The sequence below is a fragment of the Elgaria multicarinata genome, chromosome 11 (assembly GCF_023053635.1).
Source record: "Elgaria multicarinata webbii isolate HBS135686 ecotype San Diego chromosome 11, rElgMul1.1.pri, whole genome shotgun sequence".
Lineage (NCBI taxonomy): Eukaryota > Metazoa > Chordata > Lepidosauria > Squamata > Anguidae > Elgaria > Elgaria multicarinata.
The window spans coordinates 34968161-34988166 of record NC_086181.1 but is presented as its reverse complement, the minus strand read 5'-3'; the positions used below and the strand labels follow the sequence as shown (position 1 = coordinate 34988166).

Sequence of the window (20006 nt, the reverse complement as noted above, 5' to 3'; positions counted from 1 at the left end):
CTGGTGAAATTTCCTCTTCATCACAGCAGTTGCAGGTGCCCTGCCCTCTTTTAAATCTGGTCACTCTAGTATAGCTCCGGCCCTTTAACTGGCGTGATGAAGAGAGAATTTCACCAGGTTCTCCATATATACAAATGACCCCTGCTGAAATTCCCTTTTCTATGCAACTGTTAAAGATACAGGAGCCCTGTCCTCCTTTTCATATGGTCACCCTAATAATATAAAATACAATATAGTCCCTTCCCCTAATTTCTTTACATCGCGCAATCCTGGACGTGCTACTCACGAGGAGGCCCCTGAGTTCCATAGGGCGTCCTCCCGGGTCAATCCGTCTAGGGCCCCACTTGGCGCTCCTCCAGGTGTTTTGGACGACAGCTCCCCGTTTTCCTGACCATGCTGGCTGGGGCTGATGGGAGATGAAGTCCAAAACATCGTCGGTGATGGCGGGAGATAGGTTGGGGGGAAGGCTGAGCCATAGACGGACTGACCTGGGAGTAAACATGCAGCGCACACGTGCCCAACCTGGGCCCCTCCAGGCGCGTTGGGTCTTAATTCGGAGTAAACACACAGAGCAGCCTTGCCGGCTGGGAATGATGGGAGTTGCAGTACCACGCGTCAGGAGGGGCCGAGGTTGGGCAAGGCGGATGCAGAGGGGAGTTTCTCCCCCTTCACTTCGATTCCCCCGGCCTCGCCGTGCTCCGCCCCCGATGGTCTATCTTCCTCCGCTGCTTCCCCTTTAAATGCCGCCCGCCAGCCGCCAAAGCAAACTTCTCCTTTCCCCGCCCGTTAAGCTGGCCTCCCTCCCTCCGTCCCTCCCTCGCCCTGCCCAGCTCAGCCGCTTGCGCGAATCGCAACTTTTGCCCCGACGACGCGGCGCTGGATCCGGACTCTCTCCGGGGACCTGTCCCTCTGCCGCCCGGACCCACCTTCGCTGCCGCCCCTTTCCACCCACCCACCGACCCCCTTTCCAAGCTCCCCTCCCCTCCCTTCCTGCCCTGATTCCTCCGCCCCTAACCAACTCCTTTTGATCTTTTGGGGGTTGGTTGGCGACATCTCCTTTCATCTTTCCGCTGGGACGCCCCCCTACCCCCCCCGCTTGGACAGGATTTCCCCACCTATGCTTTGTGCATCCTCCTGGACCTAACGGCCCCCATATCCTGTTGCCAGGCAGCCCCTGAATTTACCTCCCCCATTTTATTTCAATTTCATTCCCCCCCCCCATTTTATTTCATTTTACTTCCCGTAAGACTTTAGCTGTGGGTTGCACTCCCCGTTCCCTGTGGGGTCTCTGACCCCCTACTGTTAGTTTAGGTTAGTTTAGGTTGCTCCCCCCCCCCCCGGTTCCCCAAAGTTTGCCTGCCAAGCCACCCACCCAGCCCAAATAAAGGCCGGCTCTTTTTCTGCGGCTGGTCCGTTCCTTGCTCCAAGTGGTCCGATGACGTCCGGTGCGGGAGCCGAGACAACGGATGGCGAGGGGACGGAAGGGGAGCGCGAGCCCCTGAACCCCGAATCTTCTGAGACTCTGGGCGTCTCTGCCACCTACCGGGAGTTCGTCCGGCGAAGTTACCTGGAACTGATGAGTGCCAACCAGCATTCCCTCCATGCCCTCAACTGGCGGCGACTGTACCTCAGCCGGGCAAAGCTCAAAGCCTCCAGCCGGACCTCAGCCCTGCTTTCCGGGTTTGCAATGGTAAGTGGGGACGCAGATTCTCCCTCCCCCCCCCCCCCCATCACCACCTGCATCCCAGAGTTGTGGCTTGAATTCCACTGCTCTAACCATTGGTCTGTACTCCCTTCCATGGCAGCAGGAACTGCTTCTCCCTGCTGCCTTTCAGTCCCGAAGAGAGACCTCAATTTTCCCCGCTGGACTGCAGACCTCACCCACCCATCCCAGAGACCACTGGAGCAATACCCCATGTCCCATGGATGTAGTCACTAGGCTCTGTTTTCACTTTCCACAGATCACAAAGCCATTGTTTACTTTTTCTACATTACTAAGTACCGTGGTGTTTCCTTCTCTAAAGCGAATCTAGAAATGGCCCTGCTGTAACCACTGGTCCTTGTTGCCCTGCCCCAGATAATCCCAGCACACTAACTGCTGCATCTTATTACCTTCCTTGCTGCCCATAGACTTCTGGAGGCTGGTTTACTCACTGGACACCCCTCCTAGAAGAATGGAGGCAGCTCAGGAATTCTGACCCAAATCTACTTTCTTGGGACTTTGTCCATCTTTTCAACAGTTACTGAGAGCTTGTGTGAAGTGCCTCTGTGTGAGACAGTGAGGACTAGCATTTTGACTGCTAAAGTGGGTTAGAACAGAGAAACTGTGTACCAGGGCTCCTGGGCCCGCTCTCTGCGTTCATGAGAGATGCCCTGTTGCCCTCCTTTCCAAAATATGGTAGAAAGCTCAAGAGTTTTTCTGCTTTTCAACCCTTTGGCTGTTATTTTTTTAAAAAATCAGAGTGAGAGTATAAGAACCGAACCTGATGCTTGCAAGGGTGGGCAGAGGCGGTGGAGCTGAACTTGATGTAACTAAAGCAGCCGCCAGCTTGGGGAGCCCCAAATTCCTATCCCCCCCCTCCTAATTGATCTTCAAACACCCCAAAAAGTATTTTGGCATCTTAAAGTCTTAACAACTCTGTTGTGGCTTAAGATTTCGTGGATATTTTCCAACCTTGCGTCCACAGATGTGTTGGACTATTACTTAATGTTTAAATCTTTTGTAAACCGCCCAGAGAGCTTTGGCTGTGGAGCAGTATAGAAATGTAATAAACAGTATTGATAATGATAATAATAATTCCATCATCCCCAGTCAGTATGGCCAATGGTCATGCCAGCTGGGGTTCATATGGGGGTGTTCTAGAGTGCTAGGATTGAGAACACTCCTCTAATCATTTATAAATAAAGATGTGAAGCTTTCCAAGTGATCCAAGATTCTGTGTGCCTTTCTAAAGATATCTGGGAAAGGGATCGTTTTTTGCCATAAACCCTTTACGACCTTCTGTTTATGTTGCTTCCTGGAGCTGCTTCATCTGTTAGCTGCATCTTGCTCCACTCAGGAATTTAATTCTAGAATGCCGTGGCTTCTGCCAATCCCCCCAAAATAAGACCGGGCCTCTGAGCATGCACCGACAGCCGCCCACTATCCATGAAACCGCCACAGCCCCCTGCGTTCCAGTAACATCTGAAATGGTGGCCCCCTTTTTGAAACACTTAGGTTTGCCACCTTTCAGCCATTGACATTTATTTATTTTAATTATATTTTAAATTTACACTTATCCCACGCTTCGCGCAAGGAGCTTGGGGTGCCAGGTTCTTCCCAACTCATTTTTACAACAGCTTTGTGAGGTAGGTCAGGTGTAAGAACGAATGACTGGCTAAAGATCACTCAGTGAGTTTGCATGGCTGAGCACTAAATTAAACCTGGGTCTGTCTGTTCCTAGTCCACATGATTAAATACAGAGTTGAGCAAACTGCTCCACAATGCTTGATAGACATAATTTGGCCCTTCCTTATTATTTAAGAGCACCTAAGAATTGGCTCAGATTATCCTATGCAGCAATTCCAGGTTTGAGAGTGGATATTTCATTTAATTTCATTTATTTCATTTCTATGCCACTCAATAGTTGAAGCTCTCTGGGCAGTTTACAAAGATATGACCAAAACTACAACATCCCTGAGCATTCGCTTTATCAAAACATCTTATCCTTTTACTTTTTAGTACATTTGCTGTTTGGAGTGGGGGTTATTTTTTGCTGATCAAAAATGTTTTCCTCCCTCCCCATCAGTACGGTATGTTCATTTTTGAAACTGAGAATATGATTGATTAGAAACATCTTTGGACACACCCAAAATAAAAAAGTATAAACTCTGCCCATAGTAAATGTCCTATTTTGGACAGAAAAAGAGAGAGATGAAAACCACAAATGGGTATGAGCAACCCTGGGGATACCTGCCTCCTGTCATGTAGGCCGTTGACAATGTTACAGTCAGTTGATGGTCAAAGTATATCAAAAAGAGGGCCAGGAGAGAGAAGCAGGAGGGAAAATTAAAAGAAAATTCAGCAGATGTGGAAATATTTAGAATAATAAAAAGACTAAGACAGGATGTCCGCCCCACCCCAAAAATTTCTGGCTGTTCCTTGTTTCTTAACACAACTCAAGGTTTTGATCAAGCAGAAGGCCTGTCAGCTCTGGTTCAAAATGCAGAAATGTGCGCTGTGGTTTGTAACACACACACCAACCTTTCTGGTGACCCAATATTCTTATTCACTTCTGCTTTTCTTCCTATCACACAGAAGCTGCTGAACGAAGATCTCAAATGTAGTTTAACATCCGCTTTGAGGGGGAGGGGGCATTAGAAAAACAGAATTGTGTGGAAAAGTGAGCCAAGAGGTACCTCTCAGGGTTGCCCATATGGCTAGAGTTTAACTTTCTTAAGTTTGCCCAAATAGGAGGATGTAAAGTCAAAATTGTTTGTGCATGTGTGTTTGTTATATTTCTATTTCCATATAAGGTATTTTTTTAAAAGAAATCTTCCCTTTGGAACTATGTTGCCCTTACAAATATAATTGCTTCTGATCAGGAGGGACCGAAAATCTTCCCTTTGGAACTATGCTGCCCTTACAAATATAATTGCTTCTGATCAGGAGGGACTTGTACTCCACATATGCTCAGAGGGAATGTGTTTGATGTCTGTTTTTTCAACAACAAAAACCCAGCTGCAGCTGGTTCCTTCATAAAGGACAGGCACTTTGCACATGCTCATGGGCATGTTGCCTTTAGGTATGGGTGGGTAGGATTTGTTCAGCTAGAGGGAAAGTTCTGGAATATTTTAATACGCATTTGCAACCCTGCATAAAAACACCCATGCAAGATTCCAGCCCAAACCTCCCATGAGAAATGTATGATAGGAAGTTGTAGGCTACTGGACTATTTTAATAGTCTTTAATTGCTATGGGAGGGGAGCATTTGTCATCATTATAATCATGATCTTATATTATTCTCTCTTTTTTCGCTTGTGGCAGTTTTTCTAGATGGACATTATGGGCTCATGCTCTCTTTTACCGATTCAGGAATTTCCTGACTGTTGAACATGTTTGAAGTATGACTGCTTTTTGGATGTTGGTGTAGATGTATTTTGGTAGTGTTATTATTATTTTTGATATTATTATTTCCTGCCTTTTAATCAAATGTTCCAAAAGGCAGCTTACATGGCCATTGATCAGGAATGCTGGGAATTGTAGTCCAAAACATCTGTGGAGGCACTAAGTTGTGAAGGCTGCAATATTTAGTTATTTATTGCATTTCTATACTGCCCAATAGCCGAAGCTCTCTGAGCGGTTTACAAAATTAAGCCCATTCAAAGTATAAAACAACAGTATAAAACCACAATAAGCACAACCAAGATAAAAACAGCAGCAATGCAAAAATACAAATTTAAAAAAGCAAAGTTAAAATTAATTTATAGACTGTTAAAATACTAGGAGAATAAATAGGACTTCACCTGGCGCCTGAAAGAATATAGTGTAGGTGCCAGGCGAACCTCTTTAGGGAGCTCATTCCACAGCCGGGGTGCCACAGCAGAGAAGGCCCTCCTCCTGGTAGCCACCTGCCTCACTTCCTTTGGCAGGGGCTCATGGAGAAGGACCCCTGAGGATGACCTTAAGGTCCGGGCAGTAGATTACACACCCATGCAACCCAGGACGTCTTAGTCCCAATGGATGAGGCCAGAGCAGTGAGTGGGACAGTGGTCCATTTCTAACAGTTTGCATCTCCTCCAGAGGCAGGCCTTTCGTAAACCGAATGGATCTTTACTGCTGGTTCGCCAGCCCCCAAATATTTCACAACAGGGGTAGCTCACAGCAGTAAATTGTAGCTGGGAAAATCCATCCCCCAACACTGCCCTACTGTGAGAATTGCAACTAAACTCAGAGGGAAGGCTGGGGCAGGGGCAGGGGCAGGGGCAGATGACATTATTCCTGTGCAACAAAAAGTCCTGGGACTTCAACCCTGCAAGCCCTGGGTTCCACTACAACACTGGGCCAGAAGGTGCTTCCCTTCAGATCTGCAGCCTGAAGGTAAATGACAGGTGTAACTGAGTCTCATTTCTGGCACAGCAGCACATCCTTCTGTGGTCTCACTGGTCTCTCTGGGCCTTGTATTGATGTTATTGCTGGGCGGCAGGGGGTCACACCTCCCAGCGGCCCTTGGTCCCCTGCCGTTCGCAGAAACCAGTTCATGCTTCCCTTTGGTTCCAGGATCCTATGGCAAGAGCCCGATGGAGCCAAATGTTCTGTGTATGTGTATGCTGGGAGAGCAAAGTTCCTTGTAGCTGCTCCTTTTCTGGATGATGGATGGGGCCTGGCTGATCTCCGCCTTAATAATATGATGTTGCTCCCCACACCCTGGGGTATCTGATTAATGCTTCCGTACTTCAAAATCATGCCCTTCCCACTGGTGATCTTTGCACGGACCCGCCCGAGAGTTGTTTGTTTGCGGAGAATCGTTTTCCTCCTGTAATCCTGGACTGCCGCTGCTGCACCCCATGCAGCCAATTTGGGCCCTCCTCCACCTTAGGTAAACTTTCTTTCATTCGCACCACACCCTGCCCTGCGGTCTCAGAACCCCCTGCATACAGTTTCTTAAGGAAAAAACAATAACCATCATCCTCAAAAAGGATGCCTCATTTAAAAACAACAAGCAACCCTAGAGTATAAATACTTTTTTTTTTTAATTATTTATTGTACTTTTAAACTGCCCAATAATAAAGGGCTCTGGACAACGAACAATTTATTGAAAAACATAAAATGCAAACCTTTAAAAAAATAGGAACAGCCCAGAATAAAACCGAGATAAACCAGCAGTGAAGACTAGAGTTAAACCACCTCAGCACATAAAACCAAGTTAAAACGAGGAGCAGAATAAAATACTTATAAGTGCCAAAAACAGTTCTTAACATGCCTCGGAGAATAAAAAGGTCTTCATCTGATGCTGGAAAGGTCGTAACGTAGGCGCCAGGTGAGCCTCTCTGGAGAGCGTTTTTACAGATTTGGTGCCAACACTGAAAAGGCTCTCTTGTTGCCTCCCACCTCATGTGTGTAATACACACACACACACACACACACACACACACAGCACTTCATCCCTATCTCTACCCCAACATTGGCTGCCTCCTACCAACTGCTGCCCTAGGGCCTTGCTAGACCTACCTGATAATCCGTGTGGGAGGAGGGGCCAGCCCGCGCTACAAGTAGCGTGGGCTGTCGCCTGTCTACACATCAGATGCGACGGGTTGCAGGAAGGACCCGTTGCGTCTGCCATTTTTTTATTTTTAAAGGGCCGGGTGTGCAGGAGCGCAGTAAGTGGTTTTTTTAAAAAGGGTTCCCCGCTCCCCCCTGGCTCCGATTTCCCCCCCGGCTGCGATTCCACCCCATCTCCAGTTTCCACCACCACCCCGCAATCTCCCTACTCCGATCTCTCCCCCTGCCCCGATGGGCCCAGCGCTCCTGCAGAGCGCTGCACCCCGTCCGCCGCTTTTCCCGGCTACTCACGAGTAATTGCGGTAGCCAGGGAAAGTGGCGGACCGGTCTACGTGCCCGCGGTCTCAGGCTCAGCCCAAGACCGTGAGAAATACCGGGCCACAAGCGGTGCCGGTTATCCCGGGCCTAGGGAGGGTTACCCCTGCCTGAGCCCAGGATCCCCTGAGCGCCTTTATCGGGCACTTTACAGTCTCCAAAGAGCTTTATGCGTAATTTCTCGACGTTCCTTACAACAGCCATCTAAGATGGTGTGTTTAGAGCTATGATCCCCTTATTCCTGATGAACGAAGGAGAGCGTGAGAGAGAGAGAGAAAAAGAGCGGATTGGCTAAGGCCATGGGAGATTGATGGTGACCCTATTCAGATGGCACACTAAGCCATGGTGGTAAAGCATTTTGAGCTCAACATTATGGCTTAGCATGTCATGTGAACCATTCCTAACCATGGTGGCTACATAACCACGGTTTAAACGTGCTTACTAGCCATTTGCTGCAAAAGGGTTAACGGCCTAACCATGGCTTAGCGTGTTGTCTGAACAGGCCTTGTGTGTTCTCCATGCAGACTTTAGGTCTACTCAGAAAATAAATCTGGATATAGTGGGGTTTGCTTTAAATTGTGCATGAGTTGGTAAGATTAGCCAGGAAAGCTACTCCACAGTCCTGGGTCCTGGGCCTGCCATCCCAATGTGGTCATCCTGGTTTTTAAGCCTTCAGCCCTCCCAGTAGCTTGGTTAGCTTGCCTTTTAAAATGGGTTTGCTTTCCCTTTGTCTGCCTGTGGTTTTCTTCAAAGCATTTAAACTTTAGCCCAGAGGAGAATTTGGATTCCTGTCCCTACACAGCAGCAAAGCTCACTGGGTGACCTGTGACCAACTCATCGCATCTTAACCCGCCTTGCAGGGATGTTGTGAGGATAGCATGTGCGCCCTGGAGGAAGGGTGGGATAACAAATGTCAGGCATTTATTCCCTCGCTTTGCCCGGCCAGGTCTCAAGGCAAAACCACATTCCTCACGATGTGATCTCATTTGCTTGTAACCAAAGCAACAAGGAGCTTAGGCTGGGAAGGGCGGATCTGAGAAATTAGACCAGTTCCAAAACTCTGTTTTGGAGCCAACAGGGTTTTTTTGACGGCGGGGTGGGGGGTGGGGTGGAGTTTATAAAACAAAATGTCAGGCTGTTCTCTCACAAAAGTGCCATTTGGTCTGGGGGAGGTGGCATCGGGGTGGGGTGTGTGGAAACAGAGGGTGGGCAGCCTAAAAAATGAAGTTTTGAGATGGGGAAGTCTCCGGTTCAAATCTCACCTCGGTTTAGGCAAACCGCTACAATCTCTGAGCCTTGCTGCTCTCCCACCCACGCCGGTACAATGTATGGGCGGGGTGTGTGTGTGTGTAACTGACCTACCTATCATGCAGGGTTGCAGTAAGGATTACAGATGTACCAGATCTGGGGCACTTTGTGCCAAATGTACAAATTAAAGTTCTCATTGTTATGATTGTGGAGGGGGCTTTCTCCTATAGGGCACAGAATTGCCAGTCATCTGGATGTTGGGGTCGAACCAGAGCGTTGTTGGAGCCCTAGAATCTGTTTTCCAGGCCAGGCCTCAGTCCTGGAAGGGGTGAAATTCTAAAGGAGCAGATTGCCTCTTGGCATATGTAGAGAGGTTTCTCATTCAACCAATTAAGCACAGCCACCTCCCAGACATGTCCTGGTAGGTCTGAGGCCTATTTGGAGACGATGTGTCCTATTTGGAGATGATGTGTGCCTCAGTGTTGTGTGAGACTCTTGCACACCTAACACGCCTAACTGCATTTTGCCTTGGAGGTTCATGCTGCATTTTGACTCTGGCTTCTCAGGCTAGGGTGTGAGGACATGTGGCGAAACGAAAGCATGACGGTGCGCTGCTTGTCTTTTTCACCTGAGTGTCCTAGACAGGCGCGGTATTGGGCTAGAAGATTCCCAGAGAGGACCTAAAAACGGGGTTAGCGGGCTGGTAGTTAAGTCTCTAAGGCAGCCTTCCTCAACCTGGGGCGCTCCAGATGTGTTGGACTGCATCTCCCAGAATGCCCCAGCCAGCTGGCTGGGGCATTTTGGGAGTTGTAGTCCAACACATCTGGAGCGCCCCAGGTTGAGGAAGGCTGCTCTAAGGGCATTGTCGAGAAAAGCAGCCTAGTCGCCTGCAGAGCATGGGCATGGGGTGGCTGCTGGCAGGAGGCCCTCGCCGGGCTCCAGGAGCCAAGAGGTGAACGCTTGGTCGAAATCCCTCCATGACCTCATGTGCCACCGGCAGCAAGGTTTCCTGGCCAGTCGCCCTCGAAAGGGACCTCCCAATGAGGCTCAGAGGGAGGGGAAAAAACAGCCTGTCCCTTAGCTTGTCATCTAGGTCAGGCTTAGAGCAGGAATGGCTGGGGGCCTATAGTTTGGAGCTTCTGGGAGGAGAGTCTAATGGTTAGAGGTGGGAAGCGAGGCAAACTCCTGTCTTCTTCATCCGGCAAAAAACAGCAGGTAAAACGGATCTTCCAGTGCTAGCTTCTGGGTTTAGTGGTTCCTCCCACCAATCTCTTTCCTGCTCCAGGAGTAGGAGGCACTCTGCATATGTTCAGGGACGCCCTTTCTTTCGTAGGCTCCAGGGCTGAGACATCTCTCTGCCCTCTGCTAGAATGTGATTGTCCTTAGTGTCACCCAGCTTGCAAGGTTACACAGGCCTATGTGTTTTCAAAGGGGGGGACAGGATTAAGAGGCACCCTGGTTGTAGGACAGGAATGGGGAACGTATGACTTTCCAAATGCTGTTCGAGTGCGACTTCCATCAGCCCTAGCCAGCATAGGCAATAGTGAGGAATGGTGGGAATTGCAGTTGCCCCATTCTCCATTCCTGCTCTAGGACTATCTGTCAAAAATAAAATCTGGTTCTCCTGTAGCGGAAACACACTCTGTACGAGCTCAGAGGTCCTGCACTTTTCTTTCTTTCTTTTTTTAGTGCCCAGATTTTGGACAAAAAAAGAGTTGCTGTCCTCTGTAGGGCCAGGCCTTCAGACCAAAGGCTGAGATGGTAGGGCTGAACTTCTTTGGGCGGGGGTATGTCCTCCACCCCTTCCATTCAGGCCCTGGTACTTCCTGCTGAGTCTCCAGCACGTGCTTCCTTGTGGGACCCCTGCCAACTAGCTGTCACCGCTCTGTTTAATGTGGCCCACTTTCTGAAAATAAGCCTTGGTCATCTCCTGCCCGCCCAAGGACTCAGTGCCTCAAGGCTGGGAGGGGTTATTTCACTGTGACCCAACAGTGTCACACTCATGGTGAAATTGGGGAGTGTGTGTGTGTGTGTGTGTTTCTCAGGCTCCTTCAATTCCTTATTTGCTTCCTAAAAGTTATGGTAGTGGGCACTGTCTTGCTCTGGGTTAAATCCTTCCTTTCTCCCGCCCCAATTCTCTGGGGGAACTGCCAATGAACTGGGATCCAAGCCAGAGCTGGAGCCGTGACTGGTCAAACAGGAATATAGGCCGCCTCTCCTACCCTGATCCCTGAAGAGGGTCCTGGTGCCAAGTTAGGAGTTTAATAGGAATGCCATGTTCAGGTCAGCTATGGTGGTTCTCGGCCTCAGCTATGGAGGGGGACAGCAATGAATGCACACAGTCCTCACTTCCTGTCATTGTCCGAAACAACTGTGGCTGGGGGGCAGGACTGCAACACAAATCGACCCACTCCCCGAAATCCATAGCATAGATCACCACCCAAGCAACCACATTCGACAGAAAACTGGAGGCACCTGTTACACCTCACTGGGGCTGAGACTCTTTTGGCCTCAGTCATCCCCACCTGCAATATGGGGATAATAATATGGACCTAACTTAAGGAGTCGTTTCTGGAGATTTTTGAGAAACCTGTGTGTGGAGGGCTTTGTACACACAAACCTCTAGGGTGGTACAATTTTATAATAAATGGCCCCATCTGGCCAGAACAAAGGGATTTGACAAAACCACCTTAAGGCACAATCCTTTGCATGTTTGGAAAGAAAAAAGTCCTACAACTCCCAGTTGGATGGGGAATGCTGAGAGTTGTGGGACATTTTTCTGTCTAAAGGATTGCACCCTTAATTCCCCCCCCCCCCCCGAACAGTTTTTATTAAAACCTTTATATCCCACCCTATATCTTTGGGATCTCAGGGGCGGCATACAGATAAAATAAATTCAAGCAATATAAAATAATAATTTGCACAGCTAAAAATGTATTAAACCATTAATGGCTAATGCCAGTAAAAAATGTAAAATAGTTGAAAACTAAACTATGTGCCACTTTAGGCGAATTTAGCCCTTGAGGGTTTAGATAAAAAGCCATGTTTTAATTTGGTGCCGAAACGAAGCCAATGTCTTCACCAGTCGGGTCTCCAAGGGGAGGGTGTTCCACAACTTTGGTGCCACAATAGAGAAGGCAGAAAATGCAGGCAATGAACCTATAGGGTTGTGGGTCATAGACTATAGGGGTGTGTGGGGCACAGATCACTATGTCGTGTGAGTGTGTGTGAGAGAGAGGCATGAATAGAACGTGGCTCTCCAGATGCTGTTGAGCAATCTTCCATCAGCCCCTGCTGGCATGAGATTTGTAGTCTAACATCTGGATCCCCAACCCGTGTGACTGACGGAAGCGACCGATAGCCTGAGAACTGAGAATTTCTCACAGGAGTTAAGCAAGAAATGGCGGTTGCAGTGTTTGAGCTGGGTGTTGCTGCTGTGCAAATGTCTCTCTGGAAAACTGCAGTCGGCCTGGCGGGATAATTTGTGAGCTGCAGGGGTGCTTGTTTGTCTGCACGGATGTTCTGTGAAACAAATATTCAAAGCCCAAACTTCACAGCTGGGCAACAGCTGTATTAGAACCCGACCCAAATGTGCAATCTTTCGAGTTCTCCGGAACTCGGGAGATTGCACATTTTTGTGGGATTTGGCTTGGTCCTAATAACGCTGTTGCCCATAGCTCTGGAATTTCTCATCACGGGAGAAAGCGAAGAATCTGTAACGGTATAAACATTCGGTAAGCCGGGGTGGTGCAGCGGTGAGAATGTTGGACAACAGCCAGGACAGCCCTGGTTCAAATCCCTTATTCAGCAACGAAGCTCAGAGGGTGACCTTGGGCCCATGCTTTCCTCTCTCATCCTTAGTTTAAGCCTACCTCACAGGGTTGTTGTGAGGACAAAACGGAAGGAGCACCCTGCTTTGAGCTCCTTCTAGGAAACTTGGGATATAATTGTAATGTGACGGGGAGAGCGGTCCTATGATCCCTAGGCAGCATCTGAGGAGACATAGAATAGTTCAGATTGTTGGGCCCGAGGTCAGAGGCAGCACTCAGCCGGAGAACTGCCTCTCCTTGCTCGCAAAAGGGACCTCGAACAGGAGGGAAATGGGGCGGTTCTGTGGGCGGCCTCCTTCCCTCCCCTGCAGCAGAGCCTTAGCTAGATGGGCAAAAACGCCCTTCTAGCAAAAATGCAGAACAGGAAAAACGCCCCTTCTGCTCTGCATAGGACGCCCGTCAGCCTCCGAGTTCGGATAGGGCATCCGGATAGGATTGCACCCTTAATCTTTTTAATGTAAATAAGAGATAATAACCCTATCTCCCCCCACCTCTCTCAACAGGTGGCCATGGTGGAAGTTCAGCTGGAGGATTACAACTACCCCCAGGGGCTGCTCATTGCCTTCAGTGCCTGCACCACCATCCTGGTGGCCGTCCACCTCTTTGCCCTCATGGTGAGCACCTGTATCCTGCCCCACATCGAGGCCGTCAGCAACATCCACAATCTCAACTCGGTCAACGAGTCGCCCCATGAGCGCATGCACCACTACATCGAGCTCGCTTGGGGCTTCTCCACGGCCTTGGGCATCTTCCTCTTCCTCACCGAGGTGGTCTTGATCTGCTGGGTCAAATTTATGCCCATCCGCGGCACCTCTTCTGCCGAGAAGTGCTGCGCCCCTGCGCCGGTCCTCGCCGGGAATGCCACCGTGGCCCCGGTGGACGGCTCCGGCAGGAACGCGGCCATGGCCTGCACCGTCATCATGGTCCCGGTGGGCGTGGTCTTCGTGATCTTCGCCTTGCACTTCTACCGCTCCCTGGTAGGACACAAAACGGACCGGCACCAGCAAGAGCTGGAGGAACTCCACCAGATCAAACATCAGTTGGATGGAGAAGCCACAGCACTGCAGGTGGTGTGAGGTTTGGAGGCCTCGCTCGGATCGTAAGCGGGCTCAAGGCACCGGAGGCTTGTTGTTTCTGCAGAGAAAGAAGGCAGGCCTTCTTGATCGTGTCCTGACTTTGACTCGGCGGGGCAGCCGCGGAGGAAACCGGTACAGTCGGAACTTAACCAAAAAGCTTCTCTGACCTTTTTGCAGGTTTGCTTTGCCTTCTCTCCTTTCCCTCTTGGCATCTTACAAAATCCACTCACGTTCCTCCAGAAGCAAACGGGAGGAAGGGTATTGAAACGTAGAGCCGTTCGCTGAAATGGAATAGTTCCTGAAAACCGGCGGCAGGAACTTGGAGCGGCAGGAACTTGGAGCGTCATCCGTCCTGTTCCTCCGATGGAGTTCTAACAATGCAACAAATGTTTTGCTTGGAGAGATGGCGTTTGTCCCCAGCAGGACAAAAGCTTTGTTTTATTTGTTTCCTCTTTGCATTTCCACACAATCTGGAGTCTTCGGGTATTTTACTCACGGGCACTGGGATTTAAAGATGGAGGTCGAAGATAAATGGGTTTGGAAACATCAAACCAGTCGAATTGACTGCCCTTTGCTCCCTCCTCACCCGCAAACTTCATCAGATGGGATTGTGGAGGGTATTGGAGCCTAGCTGAACAAGCTTCTTCTTGGAGCTGAGGCTCAGATCTCAGAGGTGCCTTTGCAAAGCCAGTCACTGTGATTGGCAGGCAGTATGAAGCTTCTGGATTGGCCAGGCCTGCTATAAATACCAGTCCAGCCTTGGCCTGGTCAACAGAGTAGCGCCTTCTGTCTTCGAAGCTCTGGTTTTAGATCCCAAACTGTAATGGGACCATCGCTCATGGGTTTGCCCCATTCACGTGAAAAAGTGGAGGGGTTTTACTTTAACGTTAAGAAGGAACACACAGGAGAGGGATGTTTGACCTTTCTCAGGGCTGCATTTCCTGCAGCCGGTTGCCCTGGTTACCAAAAATAAGCCAGGAATGGAGGAAAGTGACAGGGGTGGGATTATTGCCCCTTTCCTATACAATCTTTTTAGTGTTAAGATCCCCACCGCTCCACTTTGTACGTGAACAGGAGTGGACCCATGAAGCAAGTATCTGCTGCTGTCACATTTAGTTTTGTCTTCACAAAGCCTCACGCTCCGGGGGGCTAGCATTGGCCCAGCGGGGAATCTTTTAAGTTATCAACTAGCAGACTAAAGTTTCTGCTTTTCGCTCCCTGGAGACCTCTAAAGCAGGCGTGATGGAAAGTATGGGAAGGAGAAAATGGGAGAGGATGAGAAATCAGGGCTGTGTGGCTTGCGATGGGGAGAGGGGTTGCCAGGAGGCCATTTTGATAAAAGTGGGGAGCGGCTTTTCTGGCTGCCTCTTAACAGCCCTCTACAATATCGGATTGCCAGCTTCAGAGTCTCCGGAGTCAAGGGGCTTGCTGGACTTGTTCTAGAAAACATGAGAGGAAGGACAGAGAGCACTTTGCCGTTGCTTAGCAACAGCAGGGCACATTCCTCAGTGTGGTGCTGTGGTTGCTAGGCAAAGTCAGCGTCTCCTCTTTCTCCCCCCAGCCGGCAATGCCATTGGGGGCAACGGAGGCCAACAGCAGCAACCCAACTTATGGCCCCAAACGAAGAATATTAATGCGGGAGGGATGGAGCTCACAAACCCTGCGGCAGTTGGATTCTTAAGAGGCAGCCCTGGTTTCCAGTTATCTAGTGAAGGAATGTTTGGCGGATGACTCACGCGCCCGGCCTTATCAAAAGACCGATGCTTTTTCTCTATAGAAGGACAGTTCATTCTTAGCTGTCAGGCTTGAAGGGAAATGGTATATTTTTGTTGGATGAGGAGCAGAACAAGGGCCGGTGAATGTCTGCAGCTGTGGGTGCTCTTTTCCGCTGCTTTTTTGTATCTGGCGTTAATCAGAAACAAGCATCCAGACCGGTGGGGTGGGGTAGGGGGCGCAGCACATCCTGAGAGCCACTTCTTAACGGGGCCAAGAATCACAAAGGTGCAGAATACCGTGGTATGAGTTTCTGGTCAAGGACCCTCTACTCCCATGTGCCCCCTCCCTCCAACGCTCGCAAACTAGCCTGCCGTCTTCAGGGATTGGCTATTATAATTTGGGACCCTGAACATCACGTTGCTTTATTGTGAGTGACAGGCAGCGTATTAGAGGGGGAGTGCTTTGAGGCCCAGGAGTTCGGGGGTTGTGCAGCCTGTACTACACTTTGTATGCACATTACTGCCCTTACCCTACTGTGGGGGCCCTGTTCATAGAGACTTATGGGGGGACGGGGACACCATTTCGGGGGCGGTTGACAGGTTTGGCCTTCCCCTGCAAAGGGTTTCCCAAGCTTATCACTCGGCTTTTCTCCATAGGAGTGAATGAGTAATGGGGACGCTGTTGTGGTGCAGGTGAACCCTGTCCTTGGTGATTTCAATGTCTGGAGCTGGGGCACACACACACACACACACACACACACACACACACACACACACACACACACACACACCCATGGCCAGGATCACTGGCAATTGAATCCGGCCCACATCTGCCACGCCATCCCCAGGTCGATGCCTTCCCCAAATGTTTTGTACTGCAACTCCCAAGCACTGTTGACCCATAGGCTATGTTGGGCTGGGGCTGATGGGCACTGAAGTCCAAAACATCTGGATTTGGGGAAGGCTGGGGCACTCAGTTCTGCTTCCTTTGGGTTAAGCTTGGCCGTGACAGAGTGAGACATTACATGACATGCCGTTTCTAATCAGGTAAAGCAACTGTAAGCGGTTTCCGGTTTTGCTGAGGGCTGCGGTGGGTGGAGGCCGTGGGGAGGAAGAAGAGGAGCTGTTGAACCCTTGAGCACGAATGGCTGGGGTGTGTGTGGATGTTTCCTTCCTCCCATCTGCTTTTCTCCCCCAAGAGATTAAAGAGGTGCAGGGGACCTGTGTCTTATCTCGCTGGGAGAAAAGTAGCTGAGGACTGGAGAGGCAGAATGGAAGAAATTTTGAATTACCATGGGGGGGGGGGATAAAAAGCCCTCCTCACTCCCAATACGCTCTCTGCCTGCTTGCAGCCGTTTGGCTTGATAAAAAAACGTCTTTGGGATTCAGTATGGGCGGGGAAAAGAATCACGAAATTACACGTACGATGAGATCAATTCATATCCCACGAGAGCCGCTAATGTCTCGTCAAGCAGTGCTGATGTGCAGCAGCTCAGCGGAGGAGAAAAAGATGCATAAAATCGATGCCGATCGGGGACGCTGCTGAGGATTTCTTGAAGCGCAGCAGACGCCTAAAATTCAATACAGTCTGCTATCAAGCAGCACTGACATTTCCCTATTAGACAAAAACTGGATTGTATCCACTCGCTCTTAGCCACCACAGCTCTACAGCTTGTATGCCTCAGGACGGACGTGGTCTTGGCGTTTAAAAATGTTTTCTCTCGGTTTAGTTTACATTGTTAACCAACGTGGGGCTTGGGATTTCACACAACACACGGATGGTATGTGCTTATGGCTTGGTACACACTTGATCATGTATTTCTGGGGAACTCTCTACTGCTAAAGTAGGAGATCCCAATTTCTGGCACTTTTTATTCTGTATGTTTTTAAAATAAAAGTTGGTGGGTTTTTTAAAAAAAGAAAAAGATGTCAAAGTGAAATGACTGAAAAGCATAGAGAGAGTGAAAGCTGATGGTTGTTTGTTTGTCATTTTCATTCCTGAGTTATTAGAATGCTCTTCAAGGCTGCATATAAAAGGGCCATCTTTCTAAATGTCTCCAAATATTCAATACATCCTTGCATGTGGAAAGCCAGCATGCAGAAGGGTTCACTAGCCTAGCCTTCTCCCTGACATGCCTGTTTCTATGTGCAGAGATTTTATTATGGGTGGAAGCATTCGCCTAAAAGATTTGCCCCTTTGCACAATCCTGACAGGACATCAATCAGAGATATTCAACCTAGGCCATGCTTCTACTTCTGTTCTCAAGCTGCAGTAGGTTTATGTCACTAGTAATTGCAGTAGTAAAGTACTTTATTTCTGTAGTGTGTGCGTTTCTCAGGGTGGAGTACTTTACCGTTGAGCGACTACTGCAGTAAATCGATGCTGTTTTTAGGAGGGTAGGGAATGATTGATAAGATACCTGTTTCATTTGAGACAAGGTCTTGAAATTTGTTTTTAAACGGCAGATTCCTTAACTATCCCATCATATGTTTACTGGAATTATATTTGGACTGATTTTCTGTTTGGTGTACATCAGGGATAAGGAAAGATGTGGTCCTCCAGATGCTGATGGACTGCAACTCCCAACATTCCTTGCCATTCACTCTGTTGAGTAGGGCTGATGGGAGAAACAGTCCACCACCATCTAGAGGACCACAAATTGTCTGTCCCTGGTGTAGGCGATGCAAGCTTTACACTCAACAAATCTCATCGCATTTATTTCTTTATAACGTTATATCCTGCACCTCAACTAAACAGATTCTGGAGCTGTGAACAGTAAAAGGTAAAAGAATAAAACGCCACATTAAAAATGTGTTATTTTTCAAAACAATACCAGTAAAAAAATGTGGCTGGTTAGTCAAGGAAGACTTCCTGAAATAAAGTTGTTTTCAGGAGGCGCCAGAAACAATACAACGTTGGTGCCTGCCTGACCTCCAGAGGCATGGAGTTCCATAGAGAGGGGGCCACCACACTGAAGGCTCTTCTCCAGGTGGACTCCAGTTGGGGCATAGATCTGTGTGGAAACCCCAAGGAGCATGCCATCTAATGACCTCAGCGACTAGATAAGTTGATAAGGTGTTCTTTCATGCATTTGATCAAGCATTAAGTGTAACTCCAAAGCTTTCATATTACATTATTTACCTATTGTGTGCGTGTGTTCTTCTAAAGAAGTATTGTGTAGTGCTGAGTGGCTTTTAAACGTCTCCACCACACCACACCACCCCAAGGCAGCTGTTGTAATTTCATTTCTATTTTTCCTTTCCTGCAATGGCGATTTTGACCTCCTTCCTCTTTCTTCTTGCATCTGAACACCATTCTAGAAAAATCTAGCCTGCATCTACACTTTCTGCAGAATGAGGTGGTCGAAAGAATGCTAAGATGGTAGGAAGTGTCTGCACTATTTCAAACTGCAGGTGGGGAATGGCTTCTATTTTAAAGCTCCTCTGTGTAAAAACTCCCTGCAAATAGACAGCCGTCTAGCACAATGGGGAATAAGGTTTTAGCTTCACCCGTTTAACAGCTGTGCTGATTTTTTAATTTCGGGAGGGGGTTCAGTGTAGGGGAGCATTAAAGAACTGTGACACTCCCCACTGTCTGAAATGGTACAATCCGTTCTTTTACTAGGGCATTCTACTGCCCCAGGCATGTTCAACCTACTCTAGATGTGCTGGCTTGAGAGATGGGAGTTGTAGTCCAACATATCTAGAGGCCGACAGATTTGGAAAGGCTGCCTTGCTCCTCTCATGCTTCGGGCGTAGAAGAAACACACTCAATGTGCATCCCTATTCATGTTTATTCAAACGTCAGTCCCACTCTATGCAATGGGCCTTACTCCTAGGAAAGTGTGCATAGGATTGCATCCCTCATTCCATTGGATTCAATGGGACACATTAATTGCCAGCAAGTTCAGCCCTTTCATATTGATGGGCCCTAAACATGACTCATGTCACTTGAGGGGGGGGGGGGTCGCTAGAAAAATAAATTAAAAATAACGGAGAGTTTGCTGCAAGTCATCCTATGAAAGTTATCTGTGTGGCTTCATGTAGCGGTGTCACTTTGTTGCCTGCTGACATTGTCCACTAGTTTCGCGACTGGCTAAGCTAAACACTTTACATTTTAAAACTGGGAGTCCTGAGGTAACAACCTCTGCTGTTTCCTCAGAGAGACAATGACCCTGTTCAGACGACACGCTAAGCCATGGTGGTTAAACATTTTGAGCTCAACATTATGGCTTAGTGTGTCATGTGAACCATGACTTAGCGTGTCATGTGACACATTCCTAACCATAGGGACTACATAACCATGGTTTAAACACATCATTTGTTGCAAAAGGGTTAGCTTGTTGTCTGAACAGGGGCAATATGAAATAAGCCCAGGTGGTTGCTTCAAATAGCCATGAACAGGCAGATATTAGACTACAACTCCCATCATCCACTACCATTGGCCTTGCTGGCTAGGGCTAATGCGAGTTGCAGGCTCACAACATCTGAAGGGCCACAGGCTTCCCATCCCCTGCTGCATCATGTTAGGGGCCGTTTGGATTTCCCCTTCTGACCCCCC

At 48.8% G+C, this 20006-nt stretch overlaps 1 protein-coding gene across 1 annotated transcript; it reads left to right on the top strand.

Annotated features, from left to right (window-relative positions):
• Nucleotides 1-877: 877 nt before the first annotated feature.
• On the top strand, nucleotides 878-17474 carry ORAI3 (ORAI calcium release-activated calcium modulator 3). The gene is made up of 2 exons (XM_063137632.1): nucleotides 878-1690; nucleotides 13158-17474. The coding sequence occupies exons 1-2, from the start codon at nucleotides 1436-1438 to the stop codon at nucleotides 13728-13730; spliced, it is 828 nt and encodes a 275-aa protein (XP_062993702.1). The 5' UTR covers nucleotides 878-1435; the 3' UTR covers nucleotides 13731-17474.
• The last annotated feature ends 2532 nt before the right edge of the window (nucleotides 17475-20006 follow it).